Source organism: Fundulus heteroclitus, chromosome 16 (genome assembly GCF_011125445.2).
Source record: "Fundulus heteroclitus isolate FHET01 chromosome 16, MU-UCD_Fhet_4.1, whole genome shotgun sequence".
NCBI classification, from domain to species: Eukaryota; Metazoa; Chordata; class Actinopteri; order Cyprinodontiformes; family Fundulidae; genus Fundulus; species Fundulus heteroclitus.
In genome coordinates this window covers 3,589,874-3,611,587 of record NC_046376.1, presented here as the reverse complement: position 1 = coordinate 3,611,587, position 21,714 = coordinate 3,589,874, and the positions used below count along the sequence as shown (strand labels likewise).

The 21,714-nt window shown below is 38.7% G+C and overlaps 1 protein-coding gene across 1 annotated transcript; it reads right to left on the bottom strand.

The window, feature by feature from the left end:
- Positions 1–466: 466 nt before the first annotated feature.
- LOC105938896 (cytohesin-4) lies at positions 467–11,124 on the bottom strand. Its single transcript, XM_036148720.1, has 14 exons — positions 11,103–11,124; positions 9,902–10,069; positions 9,392–9,465; positions 9,059–9,123; positions 8,101–8,164; positions 6,832–6,950; positions 5,582–5,662; positions 5,325–5,437; positions 4,912–5,060; positions 3,710–3,821; positions 3,524–3,600; positions 3,377–3,448; positions 3,042–3,190; positions 467–1,931 (listed from the first exon to the last, which is right to left on the bottom strand). The coding sequence occupies exons 2-14, from the start codon at positions 9,939–9,941 to the stop codon at positions 1,853–1,855; spliced, it is 1,194 nt and encodes a 397-aa protein (XP_036004613.1). The 5' UTR covers positions 9,942–10,069; positions 11,103–11,124; the 3' UTR covers positions 467–1,852.
- Between the last annotated feature and the right edge of the window lie 10,590 nt (positions 11,125–21,714).

Genomic DNA, 21,714 nt, shown 5'->3' with positions numbered 1-21,714 from the left:
GGTGTTTCAATGTCAAACTTTAAAGTGTCTTTAACTCTTTGAAATGCAGGGTTCTCGACCCTCTAAAGGTCAGACAGTCTCCCTGTTCATCTCCTCTTTATCCAAGATAAGAAAATATGTCGCAATATTTTTTTGTGTGTATGCCTCCGAAGAAATGAGCAAGACTAGATGAGCTTATTGGTTAAATCTGTCAGGGAAGGAATCTGTAAAGAGCTGCAACATTTCAAAGTGAAGAAAATACTCAAAGATGTGAGACGTTTTTGAAGAAAACGAATATCTGATCTTTGAAGTATAAATATATTTTCTTTGGTTGTGTTTGTTTGGGTGTGTTCTCCTAGTAAAGCCACAGCTCAGTTATCACAATGTGACACACAGGAACTGCAGGGGGGGGGGGGGGGCAAACCCGAGCTGTTGGGTTAATCTGACGATTGATCGAGATGAGATTACAGAAAACTCTGACGACTTCTTCACTCAGATCATTATTCCGGTAAAAACCCCTCTTATCTGGTAAACTTCCGTGGAAGTGAACGTTTCCGTTTGAGCGCCGGTTCCACACAGAGGAGGTGATGTGGCGCCATCTGGTGGACGAAACGAGCAACGCACGCTTTGAGCGAAACAAAACTTTATTCTGCAGAATTGATCGTGTGGTTATAAAGTCATTAAATTACATATTTAACATGAAAATATCACAAATAAAATAAACTGTACAGTTTGAAAGATCCATAAATTAAAGAAGATAATTCTATCTTTTTCAGCTTTTTAAAGTTATTATTATTAAATCTTTTGTTTTTCCTACGTTTACACAAAAGAGAGAAAATGCTACATAATTTTTCCACGGCTGAATAAATCAGTCGTGTTTCTTTTTACACCCATGAACAAAATGACACCCTCTGTGTTTGTGTCATTGCAGCCATGTGCAGAGTAAATGGAGCTCCCTTTTGCCCAAATATTCCTGTTATTTTGAGGCTCTTTGAGATGTTTTGATGTTTCCTTCGTGGTCATTATATTTCTGTGTTCATGCTTTTCCCCCTGAACTACTTTGTTTGTTGTAACTGTGGGTTTTTTCCTATTGTTTTCTAGACATTTTATCCTCCTGCAGACGGTTTCATAGGTTGTTGTTTGTTGTTAATGCTGAGTTTTTAAATTATCCTGCTGTAATTGTCTATCTTCACAACAGTTATTTGTCTGCCATCTTTTTTGTCGGTGTGGTCTTTTTATTTCACCTTTTTTTTCTCCTCTGTCTCTCTATCTGTTTCTTGTGGTTTCTTGTGTCTGTTTCTCTGCAGATAATGTGCCTCAATAATCCCTTTGTGGTCATTCTGCGTGTCCTTCACAGGTAACTTTGCAAAACGTTGTGCATCTCTTTCTTTTTAGAGGGAAAATTCTGCATGCTTTCTTGACTCTTCTTTGGTCCCATTGCACGTTTTACATAGTTTATTATGCCTGCTTTTATCTTTTTATGCCTCTTTGGTAATTTAGCTTCTATTTTTGGTTGCTCTGCATTCTCTGTTTTTATATCCTTGTCTTTGCTTTGTGTCAGTTGCTTCATCATTAATCTCTTTGTGAAACAAGTTGAATGAAGCACTACTAATTGCTGTTGAGTCCTTAACTGTACTTCTGCCCTTCTTCCAAGAATCGTCATTTTTTGAAGCCAGAGCAGCAATGCTTGCAGTTTGCAGAAGCGATATGAAACCTTTAACACTGCAAGTCGCATAGTTCACTGTTCCTCTTTGCCACTTCAAGTGCGACGTCCAAATTAGCTCATTTCCGTGAAACTTTGCATGTTTTCTTGTCGGAGCAGCCTTGGGTGGTTGTGATGCTTGAGGATCCTCTGCTGTCTGCAGTTTCACTCCTACGAGGAAGTGTTGCTGATGACCTTCCTCTTCCGCATCCAGACCAGGTCGTAAAACGGATCCTTGGTGATGCTCGCCCTGGGAAGTGAAATGTGGATTAGTTGAAAGCTTTAAGGAATGTCAATGTTATAATTTGCCAGTCAGCATTTTCTTTGTTATAGGGAAAGGTGCAGTGTAGAAGTATTTAGTAACTTGTTAAAGATCACTTAACACATTTTGATTACAGGAAGCAATTTTCAAACGATCATTTCATTTATTAAGGAGGAGAAAGTCTAATCTCCAAACCAACATGGCCCTTAGTGAAATAATGATTAGCCTGTATATTTATTAAACATCAGAGGGACCAACTGGCCTTCAAAGGTTTGTGAAAACCTCAGAAATGTTGGCCTGCTCTACTTTACAGAATTGTTTTAATTCAGCCACAGTGGGGATTTTTCCAGCATGGACAGCCTGTTTAATCTAAGTCCAGACTTGGACTATTCCACTCTATTTATTCCAACTCATTCAGATGTGGATTCCTCTGGTTCCTGCTCTATAACCCAAGTTTGCTTGAGCTTCAAGTTGGGACCTGATGTCTGGACATTGGCATAAGGATTCATAACCGAGTTTCACTTCCTGCATCTTGCCGAGGTGCTGGCCATGAAGGAAATCAGTCCCAGACCATCACACTGCCACCACCGTGTTTAAGAGCTAAAATGTTGTTTTATGTGTGTCCCAAAGCCTCAGAAATGGCTTTGTAATCCTCCCCAGACTGACAGACCTTAATGCTAAAGCATCGTTTCTCTGGATCCGGACCGTACATGTTGCTTTTGGCCTACTTCAGGATGTCAGTCAGGTCCTAATGCAGTGAGGATTTCTTGGTGCTACAGATCCGGCAGTAATTGGGCAGTAATTAAATTTGGCTTGTAAAGTTCGACCAAAAAAAAATTCAATTCGATGCAGTTAATTTATGATTTAACAACAATTTTCCACACAGGTTAATTTCTAAATGCTGTTCTAAATGCTTTTATAATTAATCCGTGTGTTTTTTCATCAGTATTAAAATAATCCGGAACGTTAAAGGACGACTAATAAGCGAGAAGAACTTTGTAAGGGGGGCAGTTACATTTTGACCCTAGTCTGTGTCCAGCTAAGAGAAGCTGACAGCGTAAGCTTTGCTTCACGCGTCACGGCTAAACTTTCTCTCACCTGATGGCGTCTATCCAGTCGTCCCTTTCTTCCACGCTGGCTGCGTTCAGCTTATACGACTGGTGTTTTCCCTGCACCACTCTGCCTTTGTTCTCCGTCTTGCAGGCCTTAATCTTCTGTCCTTTGGGGTTATACAACTCCAGACAGTACTGTTAAAAAAAAACACACACACAAGGAGCACAATTACAAAGTGGAAATGTCTTGGTGTTCACTTGACAGCTTGTGACTCACTGTTTGGGGCATGTGTGTGTGTGAGAAATTTAGCAGCTATTGTGTGAGTCACTGGAGTAGTATTGCAGCAGATTGTCGAGGTGCGAAACTGAAAGATCCTTTACCGGTTTGCTTGCATCTTGCAGCTTCCTGACACAAAGGTTCTCCAGAGGGATGATGCCGATCGGGTCTTTATCCTGGAGGAAAAAACGGAAGATGTCAGATAAAGACGGAGGATGTTCGACGTCGCAGGTTTGGCTGAATAAACTTACTGTGGTGTACTGGAAGTAGTACAGGCAGCTATCTGTCAGAATGAACCATCGTCTCTTCCACGTTTTGACTCGGCCGCCTTTAACAAGAACAAAAAAACGCTTTGAAACAGGGTCAAGCGAGGAGGCGCTTTGAAACAAGACGATTGGCTCGGCCTTCGCTGCATGCCGTTAACATCGGGGTCTCACCCATTTTCAGGAGCCAGCCCTCTCGGTCCGGATTGAAGAAGGTGAGAGTGAGGTCGTTCCCGTCGTCCTCTGGGATTTTGAAAGGCTCGCTGCGGATGCTTGCGTACAGTTTCTGAAGGGGGAAATAAAGGATGGGTTATAGTGAAAATCTGAAAAGTGTGGGATGCATATGTATTGTCTTTAAATTGATGCTTTTTGTATTACGCCGTAAACATCCTGACTTCAATGCTCAGTCAGATATGATGGAGAATAAATGCCAACATCAGTCCTGTCACAGCATGATACCGGCACAGCCATATTTAAACATTAAGAAGTGTTCAGTTTTGATCTTATCTGAGAGCTAAGATACCTGATAGTGCTCTGAGATGTTGAAAGCTTATGAGTTAGTTTTATAACCAAACCCTCCTTTAAACTTCTCTGCAACTTTATCCCCTGACCTGCACTGCAAAAACGGAACTTAAAATAAGTAAAATCTTCTTAAAATTAGTGCATTTGTCCTTGATTTGAGCAGGTAAATAAGATGATTTGCCAATGAAATAAGATTTTTGCACTTAAAATAGGAACAACTCATCTCCATCGTCTTACTTCAAGTGCAGGATGTCTAATTATCTTATTTTAGGGGGTCAAAATACTGATTCAGTTGGCAGATAATCTTATTTACCTGCTCAAATCAAGGACAAATACACTAACTTTAAGAACATTTTACTTATTTTAAGATTCAGTTTTTGCAGTGTGTCCGCTGGGTTCTTGGTCTTCATGATGCTGTTCAAATCTAGCAAACCTCTGAGGCCACAAACAGAAGATCTGGACTGATACTGAAGTTAACTTAAACACAGGTGGACTCTAGTAACTAATTAGGTGGCGTCTGAATTTAGTTAAGGGTGTCAGAGTAATGCAGGGACAGGAATGTATCTGTATAGAATGACAGTAAAACTCTTTGCAGATGACACTCTGATCTGTACAAAGACCGCAGAGCAAGTGGAGGAGGGCGTGCAGGAAGTTGGTGCGGTAGAGGAGGTCAAAAGATTAAGATCTGCTGTAGCACCCCCTACAGGGAGGATTCAAATTAAGAAGAAAGGTTTTTGCTCTTTTCCTATTTGCTTTAATTTGTTGTTGATTCCACTGTGACTTGAAAAAGGAGGCGGAGCCAAACAGTTTAACCTGATGCAGTCAGAAAAAACAAAAAAAACGATGAAACCGACCGTGAGCAGCTCGGTGGGCAGGTCCTCGCCGTTGTTGATGCCTCTGTTCATGGAGACGAACCGCTGCAGGCTCGGCTTGTCTTTCACGTTGGGGTTGTGCAGACTGGTGTTGAGCATGATGATGGCAAAAGACAGGATGTAGCAGGTGTCTGTAACAGAAAACCACAGCTTAGCTTTCTCTCATCCGAGGATTGTTATCTCTGCCTCAGCTGCAGAGCCGAGCGCGCCCATTAAAAATAATGGCTTTCTGCAAATGCAGCAAGAGCCAAAGCAATTTTGGAAAGGAATCAATTAGCTCCGCTTGGAGAAAGAGCGATGAGTTATTCTCTGTATTTCATAGTGCTGTAAAGTTTACTTGTAGATATGGAATAATCAAAGAAGAGGGAATGTTTTTAATTTAATGTGCCTCTTACCCGTGGATTGGAACACCCCTGGGTTACAGTCACAGTAGCGAGTTGCAAATGCCTCCATCATCCTGTCAATCTTCTGGGCTTCGCCTGGGAGGCGAAAACTCCACAGAAACTGCCTGCCAGGGAACACATTTAAAAACATATTAAAAAACAGGCATCTAAAGAAAAGCAAATGCTGGTAAAAAAAAAAGAAGAGAGAATTACAATACAATAAAATAAAGATGCAACTGTATCAACATTTCAACGTGAATGTCACAAACCTCAGCGCCTGGACTAGATTCAAGTCGGAGAACTCATGCAGGCCCACAAAGACTTTCAAAGTTTGTAGATGCATATCCTCCCTGTGTGACATTTAAGAAAAGATCAGATAAACTACAGGGAGAAGAGAAAACACACAAACTCGTAACAGAATAAGGCAGAGACGCTTCCAGATGAAGTGGGAGGACAGATTTCTGCCCCCAAACCTATTGACTGGCTCTGCAGAACAAACCTGTTCTTTTTCCTTAATCAAAAAACAAACATTTCATTCAAATGTTCATTATTTTAGGATTTAATAAAAATAAAAATAATCAGATGAAAGTTAAGGAATAAATTACTGACAGTACTTCAAACTAAAAGGACCAAAATTTAAGGATAGTTCCAGACCAAACGCCACCAGAGTCACTCCACTTTGTGGTTCTCTCCCAAATGTTCCCTTCCTCCCATTAGTGCCTTTAGGGTAGGGTAGTAAAAATATCAAAAATGTAATGATGAGATACTGATCTGCTGCTGCCAATGCCTCCAACTTAAATAGGAAATCAAATATCCTGATGTGGATAACATAAACAATGCTAATAAGTCTCATTCTCATATAACTGTGTATTTAACATTGGACAATTTGTCGAAGAAGCCTTTTCTGCTCTATATTATAATATATATCTCTATCTATCTATCTATCTATATATATATATAAATAAAAGAAATTGAAGATATGTGATTTTCTGTTTTGCAGCATGAATTCAAACAAACTTGGGTGATGTTTATGATGGAGCAGAGTCAAAATCTCAAAATATAAACAAGGAGTTATATTGTGTATTGTGTACATTATTTGATTGTTTTGTTTAGGTTTTGTATTTATTTTCCTTTTATTTCATTTTACTTAATATTTTGTTTCATTATTTGTTAATTTGTTTTATTTATTTCTACACACTTTGCCTCATTTTTATAATTAATTTTATATTGAATTTATTTATTAAAATGCACTTAACCTTCATAAATTATTTAATTTGTATTTTAATAATTTTGTTTCATTTAAAAGGCATTATTTATTTTACTTAGGTCTATTCTTATAAGTTAAAATGACCCCTGACACCCAAACACAACTCTTTTTCATTCTTTAAGTTGCCAACCTGACAACTACATCATGATCGTCTCTATTTAGTGAAATATTTAGTGTTTGCCGGATGAAACTACATTTCTAGGCAGACTAAAATGTTAATTTTAAACCCTTCTTTGGACCATAAGCGGCTACCTTTCTCCCAGGAAGATGCCTATGGCGGTCTTATTCAGGCCCTCCTCCTTGTAGAGAAACTCTGCCACCGACTCTGCTCGCCATTCAAGGAAGCCGTGTTCAATCAGGTAACGCACGCCCTGCAGGAAGAGAGCGGAGGAGAAGAACCATTATCATGTTTTCCTCTGATCAGAATCACAATCAGACATACTTTAATGATCCCAGGGGGAAATTACTTTTGTTACATTGCTATATATATAATTTTTACAACATTCCAAACAAGGTAATACCATCTCACAATAGTCATTTCACTTCACCTTGAGGATCCAAGTGAAGTGATGGTGACTTGTGCAAAGAACAGTGCAAAGAATGCATAGATGATTAAAGTCTGACTCTGTTTTGAAATAAAAGTAGAATCTGTAGATCAGAAGTTACATGCAAGTTGACCAGATCTGCTGTTCATGTCACTAGCATCCCTGCCAAGTCTCTGCCAGTCATATCTCACACCTCAGAAGGTTCCCTTCTTCACCTTCTGAGTCACTGCTGTTATTAGTCAGAAGCACCTTTGAGGAGAAGGGCAAAGTGAATCTTTGGTTCTCTCATTGCTTTATTGGAACGAGAGCTTCAGACCGTGACCCTCAAACCAGAGAGTGAACTCACGCCGCTCAGTTCTCCAAATTAACCACGCTTAATGACACTCGGTGCAGAAAGTCTTTCGGCCTCTCATCCGCCCACCCCTTCTCAGACTTGAGCGCAGAGCGGTCGCAGAGCGAGGGATCTGGTTTTTACTCTCGAAGCGACGCCTCTGTGTCGCTTTAGGGAACAGGATGTGGTTTTTCTCGTTATTGCTCACGCTCTGCCCGCGCATTGTTTGCACTTCAGCTCAAACTTCTCTCCAACCTGCATCCAGAGCGCGAGCTGCTGCCTTCAACTTGATGGAAGCCCATCGAATCCGAACAAATTCAAGGGAGGGAAAAGCGGAAATCCATTTTTTGTTTCATTTTAACCGTGGAAGTGAGAAGCATTGATCATGACGAAACCAGATTACGCAATTTTCTTTCATGAATGTTCAATTCCCCAACCTGAATGACCATTTCAGCGTCACCCTTGTTGCTTAGTAGACTGACTGGAGGCTGAGGTTTATGTCCCTGATGAGTGACTCCCATCCCAAAATTAGATTATTACTCAATAGCAATTTAAAAAGGACCTTTAACACAGAAATGTGACACTTTGTTCACGTTAGGACGTCCAGAATCATGGAAGCACAGAGAAAATCACACAGAAACTCACCACTTTTGGGTCCATGTTGAACTTCTTTTTCCCTCGCACAAATTTCCTGTTCCTCACACTTTTGCTGCAACCACAGATAGAAACAACGTTAATGAACAAGTTAAAAAACATTTATTTGTTTTAACGAAACATCTTAGTAGCTGCGAATATCAAAAAAAATAGATGTTAACTACAGTTTCTCATCTCTGTGAATTAATGTGAAAACATACATATCGGTTCATTATATGTGGTTTTAAAAAATGCAAACTTATGCACTCCCTGTTTAAACCATGCTAAGTTCGGCATGTTGCGCTTATTTATAAGCCGTCAAAATAATTAAATTCGCCTGCTGGTTGGACAATCACACTCTTTCGTTTTCTGAATAATTTGAGGCCTATTTTGTAAGGCTGGGGGGGGGTTTTGTTGGGTTGGAATAAGAAACTGTGGTAGGCGTAGCAGTGAGACCGCTAACTGCAGCATTGAAGCCTGCGCAGGGTTTACTGTCAGCTCTGAATGCACGAACAAAAGCAAGAGGAAGTAAAAAAATAGGGTCAAGCTGCTAAATACAATTAGCCTGAGAACAGCCTGAAAAGATGTTTCTTCAGCTGTGGCTAAACTGAGGACAGATCAAAGGTGTTTTAATACATTAAAATATAACCTTGAGCTTTCGCTTTAAAAACGTTGGACGGTTTCATTAAGAGACTGAAAACAGAAGGTATTTGTTTTTTACTAATTTCATTCAATACTTCTTTTTATGCTTTAATGTTCTTGTTCTGGGGAGCAAAAACTGCCCCTTTGCATAGAAAAGGAAGTGTTCAAAAGCCTGGTTTAGTTTGCAAATCAAAAACTGGTTAAAACCGACACATTTTTGAGAAAAAGTCCAACGTCATCGTGTGACGCAGGGAGATGATTGGAAGGACAGCCCTGTTCTGAAAGCGAAGCGAGGCCGGAGCTGGTGTGAGACTGTGCTCATCCTCACCTGTGGCGCTTCAGGTCAGGGTTGCTGCAATCAGGCGTGCCGTTGTGCATCTCCAGTTTTAGCTTCTGTGAGAAACAGGGAGGCGACAGAGAGGTTCACAGAGGGACAAAGGTTTGGTCTCCGCTTCACTTCACACTGCAGAGGCTGTGACTCAGGGCCGGTTTGTCCGAGGCTTTCATAACATAACCTTCAGATCTTTTTGTATCTCAATCAAAGAAATAAAAATGACTTATTTTATTTCCTCATTATGCTTGTGCTCTGAGCCGTGGGTGTGTGCAGGAGGATAACGAGGTATTTCAGTGAAAGACCTTGGTGGGGGAGAAGATTCAGTACCTGAATGTCATCGACGAGCTCGGATTTGTAGCTCCTGTCGCTCTGCCTCCTCTCAGCCAGCGGTCGCGGCGGAGCTGTGGTGCCACACACAACATCAACAGATTTATCAAGTATTTAGTGCATGTTCAACAACCTTCCTCACACCCACGCCTGTTCTCAGAAACCAGTTTGCAACCCGGCTTTATCGCTCAGCAGCCAGCGAGGCGGTCAATGGAAAAGGCTGAAATTAGAAACCTGCCTTTAACGAGGCAGAGAGGATGAGCAGCATTCATCCACCTTTGTGGATGGATCCGACCGTTATCGTGCTCAAAAAGGTCTGAAGGCTAAAATAAACTTAAAATGACATTCACAGATATCTTTCCCTAACTACAGCTCAAACATCATCTGCAAGAACAACAATCAATGAGATGCAGACAACATCTTAGAAAAAAGTAAAAAGAACTCCCTAAATCACCTCAGAAAACAGATTTTAACGACCTTAACTTTTAAAAGTTTAAATCATAAGCGTACCTTTGCCCCAGAGGAAGCTGTCTTTTCTGCTTATAGCCATGTTGTTGTGCAGAGCGACTGCCGGCTCTACAGGAAACAGACTCAGAAGTCAGAGAGGAAAAGAGGGCAGACGCCTCTGCTCTGACACACGGCTGACAAAACGCCGCTTACAGCAGTTCTGATGACGTGCTGCATAAAAAAAAAAAGGAGTCATACGCAATAAAAACAACTTATCATCATCATATGAAGGTTGCGTTAAACAAGTTCTCTTTTAAACTTAATTTTAAACCCACAATAAATATATTTATTCACTGTTTATCAGTAAGTTCAAAAAGTTTCAGTAAATATCCTTCTCTTCTCTAAGCCCCAGTGGGTCGAGGCAGATGAGCGTTCACACTGAGCCTGGTTCTGGTTCTGCTGGAGGTTCTCCTCCCTGTTAAAGGGGAGTTTTCCTCTCCACTGTCGCTTCATGCATGCTCAGTATGAGGGATTGCTGCAAAGCCATCAACAATGCAGACGACTGTCCCTGTAGCTCTACACTTCTCCAGGAGTGAATGCTGCTTGTAGGCAATCAACTAGTTCCCTTATATAGGACATTTGACCAATCTGTATAACATATATATATATATATATATATATATATAGCCCTTTTGTCACAACCTGAATCAGGGACACTAAAATTAGACTTCTGTTGTGAACTCCTTGCTGAATCATCAAAACAGTCCCTCAATAAACTGCAGCTGATCCAAAATCCTGCAGCTAGGCTTTTACCTAAAATCAAAAGTCCCAAGCTTCTGTCTCTAGAGGCCTGGACCTCTAGATAGGCTCTAGATGAGCGTATCCTTAGAAGAGAAAACCTTCACTCCTCTCTTAAGATCTCTGGACTGGCTTCCAGTTAAATAGATAATTTTAAAATCCTGTTTTTAACGCTTTAAATGGCCTGGCCCCTTGTTTCTGAGAAGCTCATAGATTACTGGCCTTTAAGGTCTTCTGGTGTTTTCTTGTTATACCCATAATCTGTAATGAATGGTGTGGGACTGAACCCGATAATCATCCGAAACAGAAATTCATTTGAAGGGATTTATTGAGGGAATGATGAACAGAAAAAGGATCCAAAAAAAGGCAGACATCCAAAAACAACTGACGGGAACAGGCGAACAAACTGGGCAGGATAAACAGAAACAGGTAAATCAAAAACAGACTTAAGGTGTAGGGCTCTTACCGAGGCAGAGTGCAGACAACGAGCAACAGAGCATGGGTATGTAAATGTGACGACCCGACACTAACTGAGGAGGGAGTGAGGCTTAAATAGAAGGATAACAGGTGAACGGAATTGAACCTAATTAACCAGAGGTGGAAGCAATACAGAACTGACAGGAGCTGGGGGGAAAAAACCCAGAGTCCAAGGACAACAATGAGAACAAAGCGCAGAACTAAAACAGAAAACAGATAACAAAATAATGAACCGGCTAAACAGGACTCACGAACCTAGAACACAAATAACCCAAGAGGCAGGAAAATAACACTGACCAAATAATAACACAAAACAGAACATTACAGAATCAGCTTTTTTCTTTCAGTCACCCCGGTCCTCTCCTCATGAGGTCTTTCACAACATCTCAGATCAGTTTTTACTTTAATATACTTATTCTCTGAAGCTTTCATTCAGCCCCATGCATCTTGTTTTTAACCGTTTGTTATTTAGCTATTTTAACTTTGTTCACTTCCTGATTTAAAGCGATCTTACTTCTGCGTGCAGCCTTAATCTCTACATACTTGCTTTTTTTTGCTTGAATTGAGCTTTTAATGTGTCCTGTTGGTAGTTTTCATTTAATGTCCTTCTCAGCATGTTGAGCCTGCAACTGTCATTTGAAATGAGCTCTATAAATAAACTTGAACAGCTTCTATTGCCAAATTAATGAATTAATGATTCCACGTGTCCAAAAACAGGATACGATAAAGAATTTCACCCAGGTTTCAGTGAAATAAAGCTCCTAAATGCAAAATGTTCACAAGTAATTTTTTCAATTCCATGTCAAGTCTCGAGCCTCAAATATCACGTAAACTAATAAATAAACATTTTCTCATCAAATCAATGATCTTTAATACCACTGATCATAAATACCACATCACTGTAGGTCAGGATTTTAAACCTGTACCATTTTTCTTTTGGCCCAAATGAATATTTAACTTATCTTTCAATCATATCACAATTAATTCATCATGAGAAAAGCTGCTAAAGACTGCATTACTATTTTATTTTTTATACATTTATTAAATCTAATGCAATAGAAATACAGGCATCCACGCTCAAAAGAAATATTAGAACAAAAAAAAAACCTGTCAATGTTGAATTTCTGAATGAATCAGGTGAATAGCTTTCTTGTCTTTGTAATTACTAAGTTACCACATGTTTATCCCTGTCTTCATGTTGTCCACACATGCATTGTATATTCCACTAAATATGGTTTGGAGGGTTTTCTTCTCCTCATTCTGAGCTGGAGAAGTTTTAATAATATAGGGAAAACATTTAATAAAATCCTCATTTACAACATTTTCTTCCTTTTAGCTTGTTTAAATATTAAAGATGTTCAAATCTAAGACATAAATTACAACACGATCGAGGAGACACTGTGTACTAAGTAAATAAATGAGTGTTAAACCTCTGAATGAACGGAGCAGGAAGTGCTTTAATTTCAATATTTTCAGCTGAAAATGTTCATGTGATGTCGCAGCTAGCTTAGCAGATGTGAAATGTCGGAAGTAAATTCAGTTTAATTTGTTCCCTAAATGATCCAAATTAATTTAATAGAACGCTCGTTTGCAGAAACATTTAGATGGTCATTATCAGGACACTTAGCTGAGTCATGAAATACTTAAAGACACTTAAAGACACTAAAATACATGACTACTTAAAGAAGACTTAGTTTTAACATGTTTAAATTATTCCTTCTTTTTGTGGTTAGAAAGAATGGGGAAACACATTTTAGATAAGCTTTCACAAGTTAATGAGTGCAAAAAAGACTTAAATGATAGAAATAATGATTCTTAAGTCTTAGAAAAGTAACCTGTGACAAAAATAGCTCATGTTTCTAGTCATACAAAGACCAACCTGGGAAAAAAAATGTGGTTATTCACCAAATAAGCAAGTCTTTTAAAAAAAAAGTGCCTTTAAAGTTGTACTGCATGATCAGACTCCTCTTCAGTGAGTCGACAGAAATCTGGTTCCTCTCATTGGTCCACTGGTGCTGCATCAGTGAGAAAACACTCTCAACGTTTGCATTGTGGGCAGGAAGTGCATAGACAAATTGTGCAATTTTCCGTAATCCTGTGTAACATGTTATGCTTTTGGGTTTCTTGACATCTTTGGTCCAGTTCTGGTTGCACCCAAGTCCTTTTCACGAGTCTAACAGCGGACTCAGTCAACTCTCACAGACGTTTTATCTTTGGCCGTGTCCATGTGACCTATAAGATCTATGGCAGGTTCAGTGTGAACGACCTTCTGCCAAGGCTTACTGGGGGCTTGAGAAGACAGAGCAGACATACAAAAAGAAGCACTGCAGTACTTTCTATGTGAGAGAAAAGAAAAAGGATGGTGAACAATAGTAGCTCCTGAAGTGGCTTCATCTAGGAGAGGAATTCAGTCAAGCAGATAAACTCTGAGCAGGCACTGAAGTGTGGAACATAAAAGTCAGTACACACAGTAAAAGCTCAGCAAGACACTATCAATATATACAGTAGAACAAAAAGGCAGGTAAGATGCAGCCACTGGGGAGACGGGGGCAAAGACAACAAATGACAAATATAACTATAACTGAGTATCATCAGCATAACAATTGGTCCAAGGACTGAACCCTGTGGTACTCCACAAGTGACTCTAGAGACTGAAGAAAATGTATTATTAACATGAACAAACTGGAATCTGTCCGACAGATAAGATTTAAACCAGCCTAATGCTTTCCCCTTAATCCCTACAGTATGCTCAAGTCTTTGTAGGAGAATATTGTGATAAACTGTATCAAATGCAGCACTGAGATCTAACAGGACAAGTACAGACACAAGTCCATTATCTGAGGCCATGAGAATATCATTAGTGACCTTCACCAGAGCTGTTTCAGTGCTATGATGAGCTCTGAAGCCTGACTGAAACTCCTCAAGTAGGTCATTACTTGTTAAAAAATGACTCTATGTTCACATAGTTGATTAGCAACTACTTTCTTAACAATTTTAGATAAGAAAAGAACATTAGGTCTGTAATTTACTAACTCATCTTGATCAAGAGATGGTTTCTTAAGTAAAGGTTTAATAACAGCTACTTTAAAAGCCTGCTGTACACATTTGTTTACCAAGGATAGATTAATCATATCTAAAATAGGATTCAAAGGGAATAATTCCTTGTATAATTTGCTTTGCTTTAAGGTTTTAGATGACACTAAAATTTTACAAAGCTCAGAAAGCCCTACTGGGTCTAAACACTTCAAACGCTGCGCAGGTTCTAAAGATTCCTCCAACGCTGCCTCACTTACTGAGGATGAGGTAATCATGTTTAGGAGGATGCCAATGATTTTATTTTCAATGGAATCAATTTTCTTTATAAAGAATCCCATAAAGTCATCACTGCTGAGAATTGAGGAACTGGATGGTTCTACAGTGCTCTGACCCTTTGTGACTCAGTTTGGTAACTGTCCTAATAAAAAGCCTTGGATTATACTTATTGTCTGGATGTGTAGAGCTCAATTTTCTCTCCAATTTCCTAACATTGTGATTCAAAGAAAGCAGCTCTAAATTAAACCAGGGAGCAGCTTCCTGTGAATAATCAGCTTCTTTTTTAAGGGAGCTACATTGCCTAATGCAGAATGCAATGACGAAGTCACACCCTTAACAAAGGTGTCAATTTGTAAAGGGGAAGAAATAAAAATGCTGCTATCTGTTGTGTTTTTTGTGATACTGAGAAAATTAAATATGGAGAAGTTACTTTAAAGGTTGCTACAGCATTGTCTGGTAGTGATCTATTATAATGAAATGTTCTTTCTGGGGCAAAGAGCTCATTTAAGCGAAACTCTAAGGTTATTAAAATGGTCAGATTGGACAGGGTTGTGAGGAAATGCTGTTATTTCTTCATAATTAATCTAATATGGGTCCAAAGTATGACGGCAGACGTGGGTAGATGTTGTATGATGATGTATGATATTAGGGTTATCACATTCTGCGTCAACATGAATGTTGAAATCCCCCGCTATAATAACCTTGTCAGTGTTTATCACCAAATCAGATAAGAAGTCTGAGAACTGATCCAAAAACTGAGTGTAAGGGCCTGGTGGACGATACAAAACAACAAACAGAAGAGGTTTTATAGCTTTGCAGTTTGTTTATCAGAAATTAATTCATTAACTAACAAAGTCTTTGGAGGGAGAGACCTTATATTTAATAGACCACATTTAATTGTTTTATTTTATTTTTTGACTCAAGCTGAGCCATGTTGATTATTATTAGATTTTTATGATTTGTTCCTTTAGATCAGTTTTTGATCTGTTAAGTTTTGGCCGTGGGAAAGACACCGTCTCAATAGGGTAATGGGTGGGTAACAGTACAGAAGCTGCAGAGCGGTGTGTTAAACTACGGCTCTGCTTCCTGGTCTGGACCCTGGGTTGTCAGCATTTAGGAGAACTAATCAGGCCAGAAAACATCTCCAGTGGAATCTCTTTATAGAGCCAGTAAGGTTGGAAACCATCAGCGCCGCCAAGATTAATCTTTTATCCTGTTTGAAAACTTTTCCCTAATTTCAACCACCTATATTAAGCAAAGTCCAAACTGGCAGGTTTGTGGCGTAAGAAGACTTGGGAGCTTTGAATACACTTTTCGTTCTAGATCCTTTCTTTCACAGTTGCTGTTTTGTGGTTATTAGGATGGAGTCCGCATCAGTAAGAGTCTTAACTTGGGTGGAGGACCTGCCTGTGTCCACATGGATAGCGCATTGAATCCTCCAGATTAGCAGAGGTCCAACAGGTTTTGGTCTACAACTTTACTTTTTTGTCTCTGAAGTCTCAGGAATGTTGGAGAAATTTAAACCATCTTACTTCCCCAACCTCTGAAGTGACTTGTGCAGCTCAACAATCCTGCCAAGACCTTGTTGCCTTCGCCATCTAGAGGTTACAACAATGTGAATGTCTGACAAAAAAGTAGAATAAAAGACATATTTCTACACAGAAGAATTTTGCTCCCAAACTGTTTATCAGCATCATGAGCCGCCTGTCTGAGTTTGAATGCCATTTTAAGTAATGTTCCTTCTCTAATTCTTTTGTCTCTTGCTTCTGTTTATTTTACTGCACTGTAAACTTACAACTCAACTTACAACTACCAGCACAACATGCACATAGTTACAAATTCCCAGGTCTCAAGATCTTGATCAAAGCGTAACTTTTGCAATTGTATCCTTTAATTACTGCTTTCCTGTTCATTTATTCTGTTCCATTATGTATTTACTTCCGCAGATTAAAACTATATATATATATATATATATATATATATATATATATATATATATATATATATATATATATATATATATCCAAACCACCCTTGACCTGTGTTAAAGGTGATAATCCCTGAAACCTAATAACTAATCGCATTATTTTACTTTCATTTATATGAAACAGATTGTCATTTTAAGAGTGACCTGTTTTAAATACTTATATAAACTATTGAGTCTTTTACATCGCTGTGGAGGAACTTTGGCCCACAATCTGTGGATTTATTTTAATTTTGACAAATTGGATGGTCTTCCAGCATTGAACACCCTGTTTTATGTCATAACACGGCATCACGATGGGATTTAGATTACTCTAAAGTCTTTGTGTTGTTTTTATTTTTTCCCTGAAGCCGTTCAGTGGTGGAGTTGCTGCTTTGCTTCGGATCTTTGTCCTGCTGCATAACCCATGTGTGGTTAAGTTTAAGTTTACATGCCGGAGATTCTGCTTTAGGATTTTCTGCTAAAGGCCAGAATTTGTGCTCTGTTGGTATGAAGTCTGTTGGTTTTTAGACGAGATGTAGAGACCAATCCTCAGCGCAATTACACTTTGGCCCCAACAGTCAATGGAGTATTTTCCCAAACGTCTTGAGGCATATCAAGATGCTTTTTTTGGGAAATGTGCGATGAACGTTTGCAAATAATGGCTCTTAATGTGATTCGCTATAGCCTGAAAAGTGGTGTTTTTAAACACTTGTAAATGTCAATTACTTTTACTTCTGTTCTTTATTTTCTTAATTTCTCTTTGAAATCCAATGGCCTACTACAATTTCCCATCCAGATTTGATCTAAAAGATGTATCCATGGGTAAGGCATTTGTAAAAAAAAAAAAAAAAAGATAAAATGGAGATCTATTCTAATTTTTAAACAGAAGAAGACCTTTAAAAACAATGTTTCATGTGGCTGGGATCCGGATGTGAAGGTTTCACCCTCCTTAGTCAAAGTGAGACAGAAGTTTTGTTGTATTCTCCCTGATTCAGAGTTTTTAATAAGGTCATGAGAACCTTTTACCCATCAACACATGACACACAGTCAGTCTCTAACAATGTGTGCCTCATTTATGACTTTCTCATCAACACCTCCTCTGACATCACCTCTGACTAAACCTCTAATCTAATTTAGGATTCAGGCGGAAACATCCTGATGTGTTTCTGATATTTCAACAGCGGAGCAGACTAACAAACTATTTATGCTTTCAGTAGGTTTGGATGACCAGGCTCCCCTATTCTGCTGAGTGTTTTGTTTCAGTTCCACCATAAAACTTTGATTTTCTTCTGTAATTTTGTTTTGGAAATGACTTTGAACCCTCTTTATTTTAACTTTAAAAATTAAAACTAAACACTTTTTGCAAAGTATCCCCCTTCTGTAAATGAGGGTTGTTGGGACTTTTGGACTAATGATAAAGAAACCTTAAACTGATGTTAAATAATGAGTCGGGTTGTAGCAATGTACAGCACTTTGTTTCAGCTGTTTTTAATCGCTTTATAAATAAAGATGGGCATGCTACGCTAAAGGTCAGAGCTACTTTAAACTTCCTGACTCTATTTTTTGCACAGTGACTCAACTTTTTCTTTATTATCTTTGGTGAGTGAAGCTTTTCTTTCAGCCATGTTTAACCGTATGTTTTCCCATATAACACACCGTACCAGAGGCTGGGGTGGCAGAAGGATGGAGTTCATGTAGAACCACCACTGCCTTAACAGCATCACATAATTTAAGTCCTGCAGACTAGCTGTAGAAATGGTCTGGCCTTGTCTTATTTTACAGATCTTCTCAATGTTCACAACACTGTAGGAGCACCTGGGTCAACCAGGCAGGTCCTCAGAGATCCTCAGAGATCCAGACTGAAATATAAAGGTGATCGGGTCTTTCCAGCAGCTGCATCAAGACTAGGAAACAGTTTAGCCATTAATGTGGACACTGATAAGACCAAAGAGACATTTAAATTTGTTTTATACATTTCCATGTTCTTTCCAATAGAGCATCAGAGTTTAGTAAATAAGGAATTCAATAGTTTTACTTGTTTTTTAATGTATTTATACATTACACTTTGGTAAACTATCGTTTTTGCCAAATAAACATACAATGCACAATATTGTATACATTTATTGTGAATTGTGATTTATTAAGCTGCATTTCTTTATCTTATTTTTTTTTTTAAATAAAAGGCTAATCTGATTAGGGGGGGGAAATAGAAAATAAAACCAGATCTCCGGTTCACAACAGTCGACTGCAGTGAATCTGATGAACCTGAGATAGTTCACTGGATCTTATTGTTTAAATGTTTCAAACTGGAGAATGGTGCAAAACATATCCACAGCCTAGAGAGAAAACATTAATAAATAAATACTGTACATCAATGATTGCGTCTACAGCTCTTCATTTGATACTGCAGCTGGCAATTATAGGTTTGCATCTCTCTGAGCTCGCAGACTTCCTTTATGTGGTCAGAATGGTGAAGATAGAAACTAGGACAGGCTGCTTTAAGCTGACAAAGAGTAAGAAAAACTAAAATAACCAGTTACAATGAGAAGAAAAGCCCCCAGCAAAAAGACAACAGGTCATAGTCCAGTCCTGCAAAAAATAAAATAAAAAGGAAATCACCTAAAATAGTTCAAAAACAGGGTTTCAGATATTAATTTCAAGCATAAAGCAGTAAAAACCCAGTATTTAAATCCAGACATATTCAAGCCAACTGGCACAAATGTGCCTGTCAGTGTTTTTTTGTTTGAGATGGATTGTTGAGGGTTGACCTTCATCAGATTAGGCCTCATTCCTCTGAGCTGCCAGTTCCTCGTTAGAAGCTGCGGTAATCGCTCCAGCTGCGAGCTGTTCTGTCCGCGGCGCTTTGATTCGGCAGTAATGGTGTCTGTCTTTGTGTTCTTTGTCCGTAATGAGGGACGATTTCTTCCCACGGTCCCACATTTAGGAGCCAAGCTAGCGATGACACGGGCTTGTTAAAATAAGGGATGAATTACTGAGCTTATTACCTTTTTAGACCCACGCCTGGGGGTCCGGCAGGTCAACTGGGCGAGTTCTGAACGTCAGAGTAAAAAATACGTCAAACTGGAAAGTTCCCCTCAGCTGTGAGAGACGGAGAGAAGTCAGAAAGTGCCGTGAAGGAATAATAAAATAAAACGAACTAAAATAAGGTTTTCTGAGATGTTCTGGATCACAAAGAACCAACAACAAAGGATTTGCACACAGCAGCAGTCAGACTGAATAGAAAAGTCCAATTCAATTCAATTCAATTTTATTTATATGGCGCCAATTCATGAAACATGTCATCTCAAGGCACTTTACAAAGTCAAATTCAATCATATTATACAGATTGGGTCAGATTATACAGATTGGTCAAAAATGTCCTATATAAGGAAACCAGTTGATTGCATCAAAGTCCCGACAAGCAGCATTCACTCCTGGGGAACCGTAGAGCCACAGGAAGAGTCATCTCCATTGTACATGGCTTTGCTGCAATCCCTCATACTAAGCAAGCATGGAGCAACAGTGGAAAGAAAAACTCCCCATTAACGGGAAGGTAAACCTCCAGCAGAACCGGGCTCAGTATGAACGGTCATCTACCTCGACCGACTGGGGTCCAAAATGTAGGAATGTTGTTATTGAAATATTTCAGCATAATCCTTTTCAGCGTCAGTTTTTATTAACCGGAACAAAACAGTAAATAAATTAAATTTTTCACTTGCAGCTTCAGTGCCAGTTCACTTCCTTGATCTTTTCATTCTGACGCTAGATTATTGTAACTTGATTGTTTTCATTATTTCATCGTGCAATGATTTTCTTTACTTTCAGACTTTAATGAGTAAGTGGGGGTTAGACATATAGTTCTTAGATATATTTATATTTTACTTGTTGCTCCACTGATCTGGAACAAACTTCCAGAAAACTGGAGCGCTGAAAGCCTGAGTTCCTTTAAATCAAGATTAAAACCCCATTTATTCAGGATTAACTTTGACTGTTCTAGTTAATTGGTTTACTGAAACAATATTAGTTCAACTTTGTAGTCCAACTGTTTCTAATGTTTGCTTTTAGTTTCTATTTTTCCATGTTCTATTTTGTTTCTACATTTTATTCCTACTTGCTTTTATTCTGTTTTTTTCCTGTATTTTAATCATGTAAAGCACTTTGCATTGTCTCTGTACTGAAATGTGCTATATAAATAAATTTGCCTTGCCTTGCCTTGCCTAAAAAATTTAAGGCAAGTTTATTTATAAAGATGAATTCACACTCATGTAACCACCTGGACCCACCAGCTTTAACAATAACAAAGATAAAGTGCTTAAAAACAGCCAACAGCTGAAACAAAGTGCTGTACATTACTACAAGCTAAAACACATTCATTAAAAAAATTATAATGCATGAAAAACACTTAAAAGAAACAATAACACCAATTTAAAATGAAAACTAAGTCTCACTAGTGGTAAAGGCCAAAGAATAATAGTGGATTTTAAGGAGAGTTTTAAAGGTGGGCAGTGAAGGAGCCTCTCTTATGTGCAGGGGCCGTTATTCCATAATTAAGGACCAACAGAAAAGGTCTGAGGGACCGAGAGGACGAGTGGAGATGAAGAAGCTCAGAGAGGTACGGAAGCTATGAGCTATGAGCTATGAGAGGTCATTCAAACACTTTAAAACAATAAACATGAATTTAAAAATGAATTCTAAAGTGTGCTGGGAGCCGATGCAGTGAGGCCAGAATAAAGGTAATATGCTCTGTTTTTGGAGGACGTGTTAAAAGACGCGCAGCAGCGTTTAGAACCGGCTGTAGACGAGAAAGATAAGACCGATTCACTCCAGCATAGAGTCTGTTATAATAACCCAGGTGGGATGATATAAAAGCACGGAGCCACGTTTCAAGTTGTCTTGACAGAAAGAATTTTAATTTTGCCAGCTGCCTCCACTAGTTAAAAAAAAAAAAGCAACAAATCCAAGAACAACACATTGAGTTTTATAAATTGCTCGGGTTCCTTTGCACAAATCAACCTTCATTTGTAAACAATTCACCATTTAATTTAATCCTTAACGAATTGAGGCTGAATGAGCGTTCCACTTTTCTGACTGAATTTAGAACATTTTAATAAATAAATACAGAAATCAGAAGGATAAAATGGACAAAATAAGTTTCTGTTTATCTTAATACAAAAAAGGAAAATTACTGTTATTATAGAAAAAACACTGTATTGTGATACTCAGTTATGCATTACTGTTGACTTTCTTTTTCATAACTAAAAGAATTGTTTTTCATTGTTGTTGACAAGATAAATGTGCAATTTTGAAAAAATAAATAAACTGA

What these genes read in the sequence shown, in the direction of transcription:
- LOC105938896 (XM_036148720.1), bottom strand. Translation starts at nt 9,941, where the DNA reads ATGGCTATAAGCAGAAAAGACAGCTTCCTCTGGGGCAAAG. An exon ending in AGCTCGTCGATGACATTCAG is followed by an intron (nt 9,124 to 9,391) that starts GTACTGAATCTT and finishes TGTTTCTCACAG; the next exon opens with AAGCTAAAACTGGAGATGCA. An exon ending in AATCTAGTCCAGGCGCTGAG is followed by an intron (nt 5,438 to 5,581) that starts GTTTGTGACATT and finishes GTTCCCTGGCAG; the next exon opens with GCAGTTTCTGTGGAGTTTTC.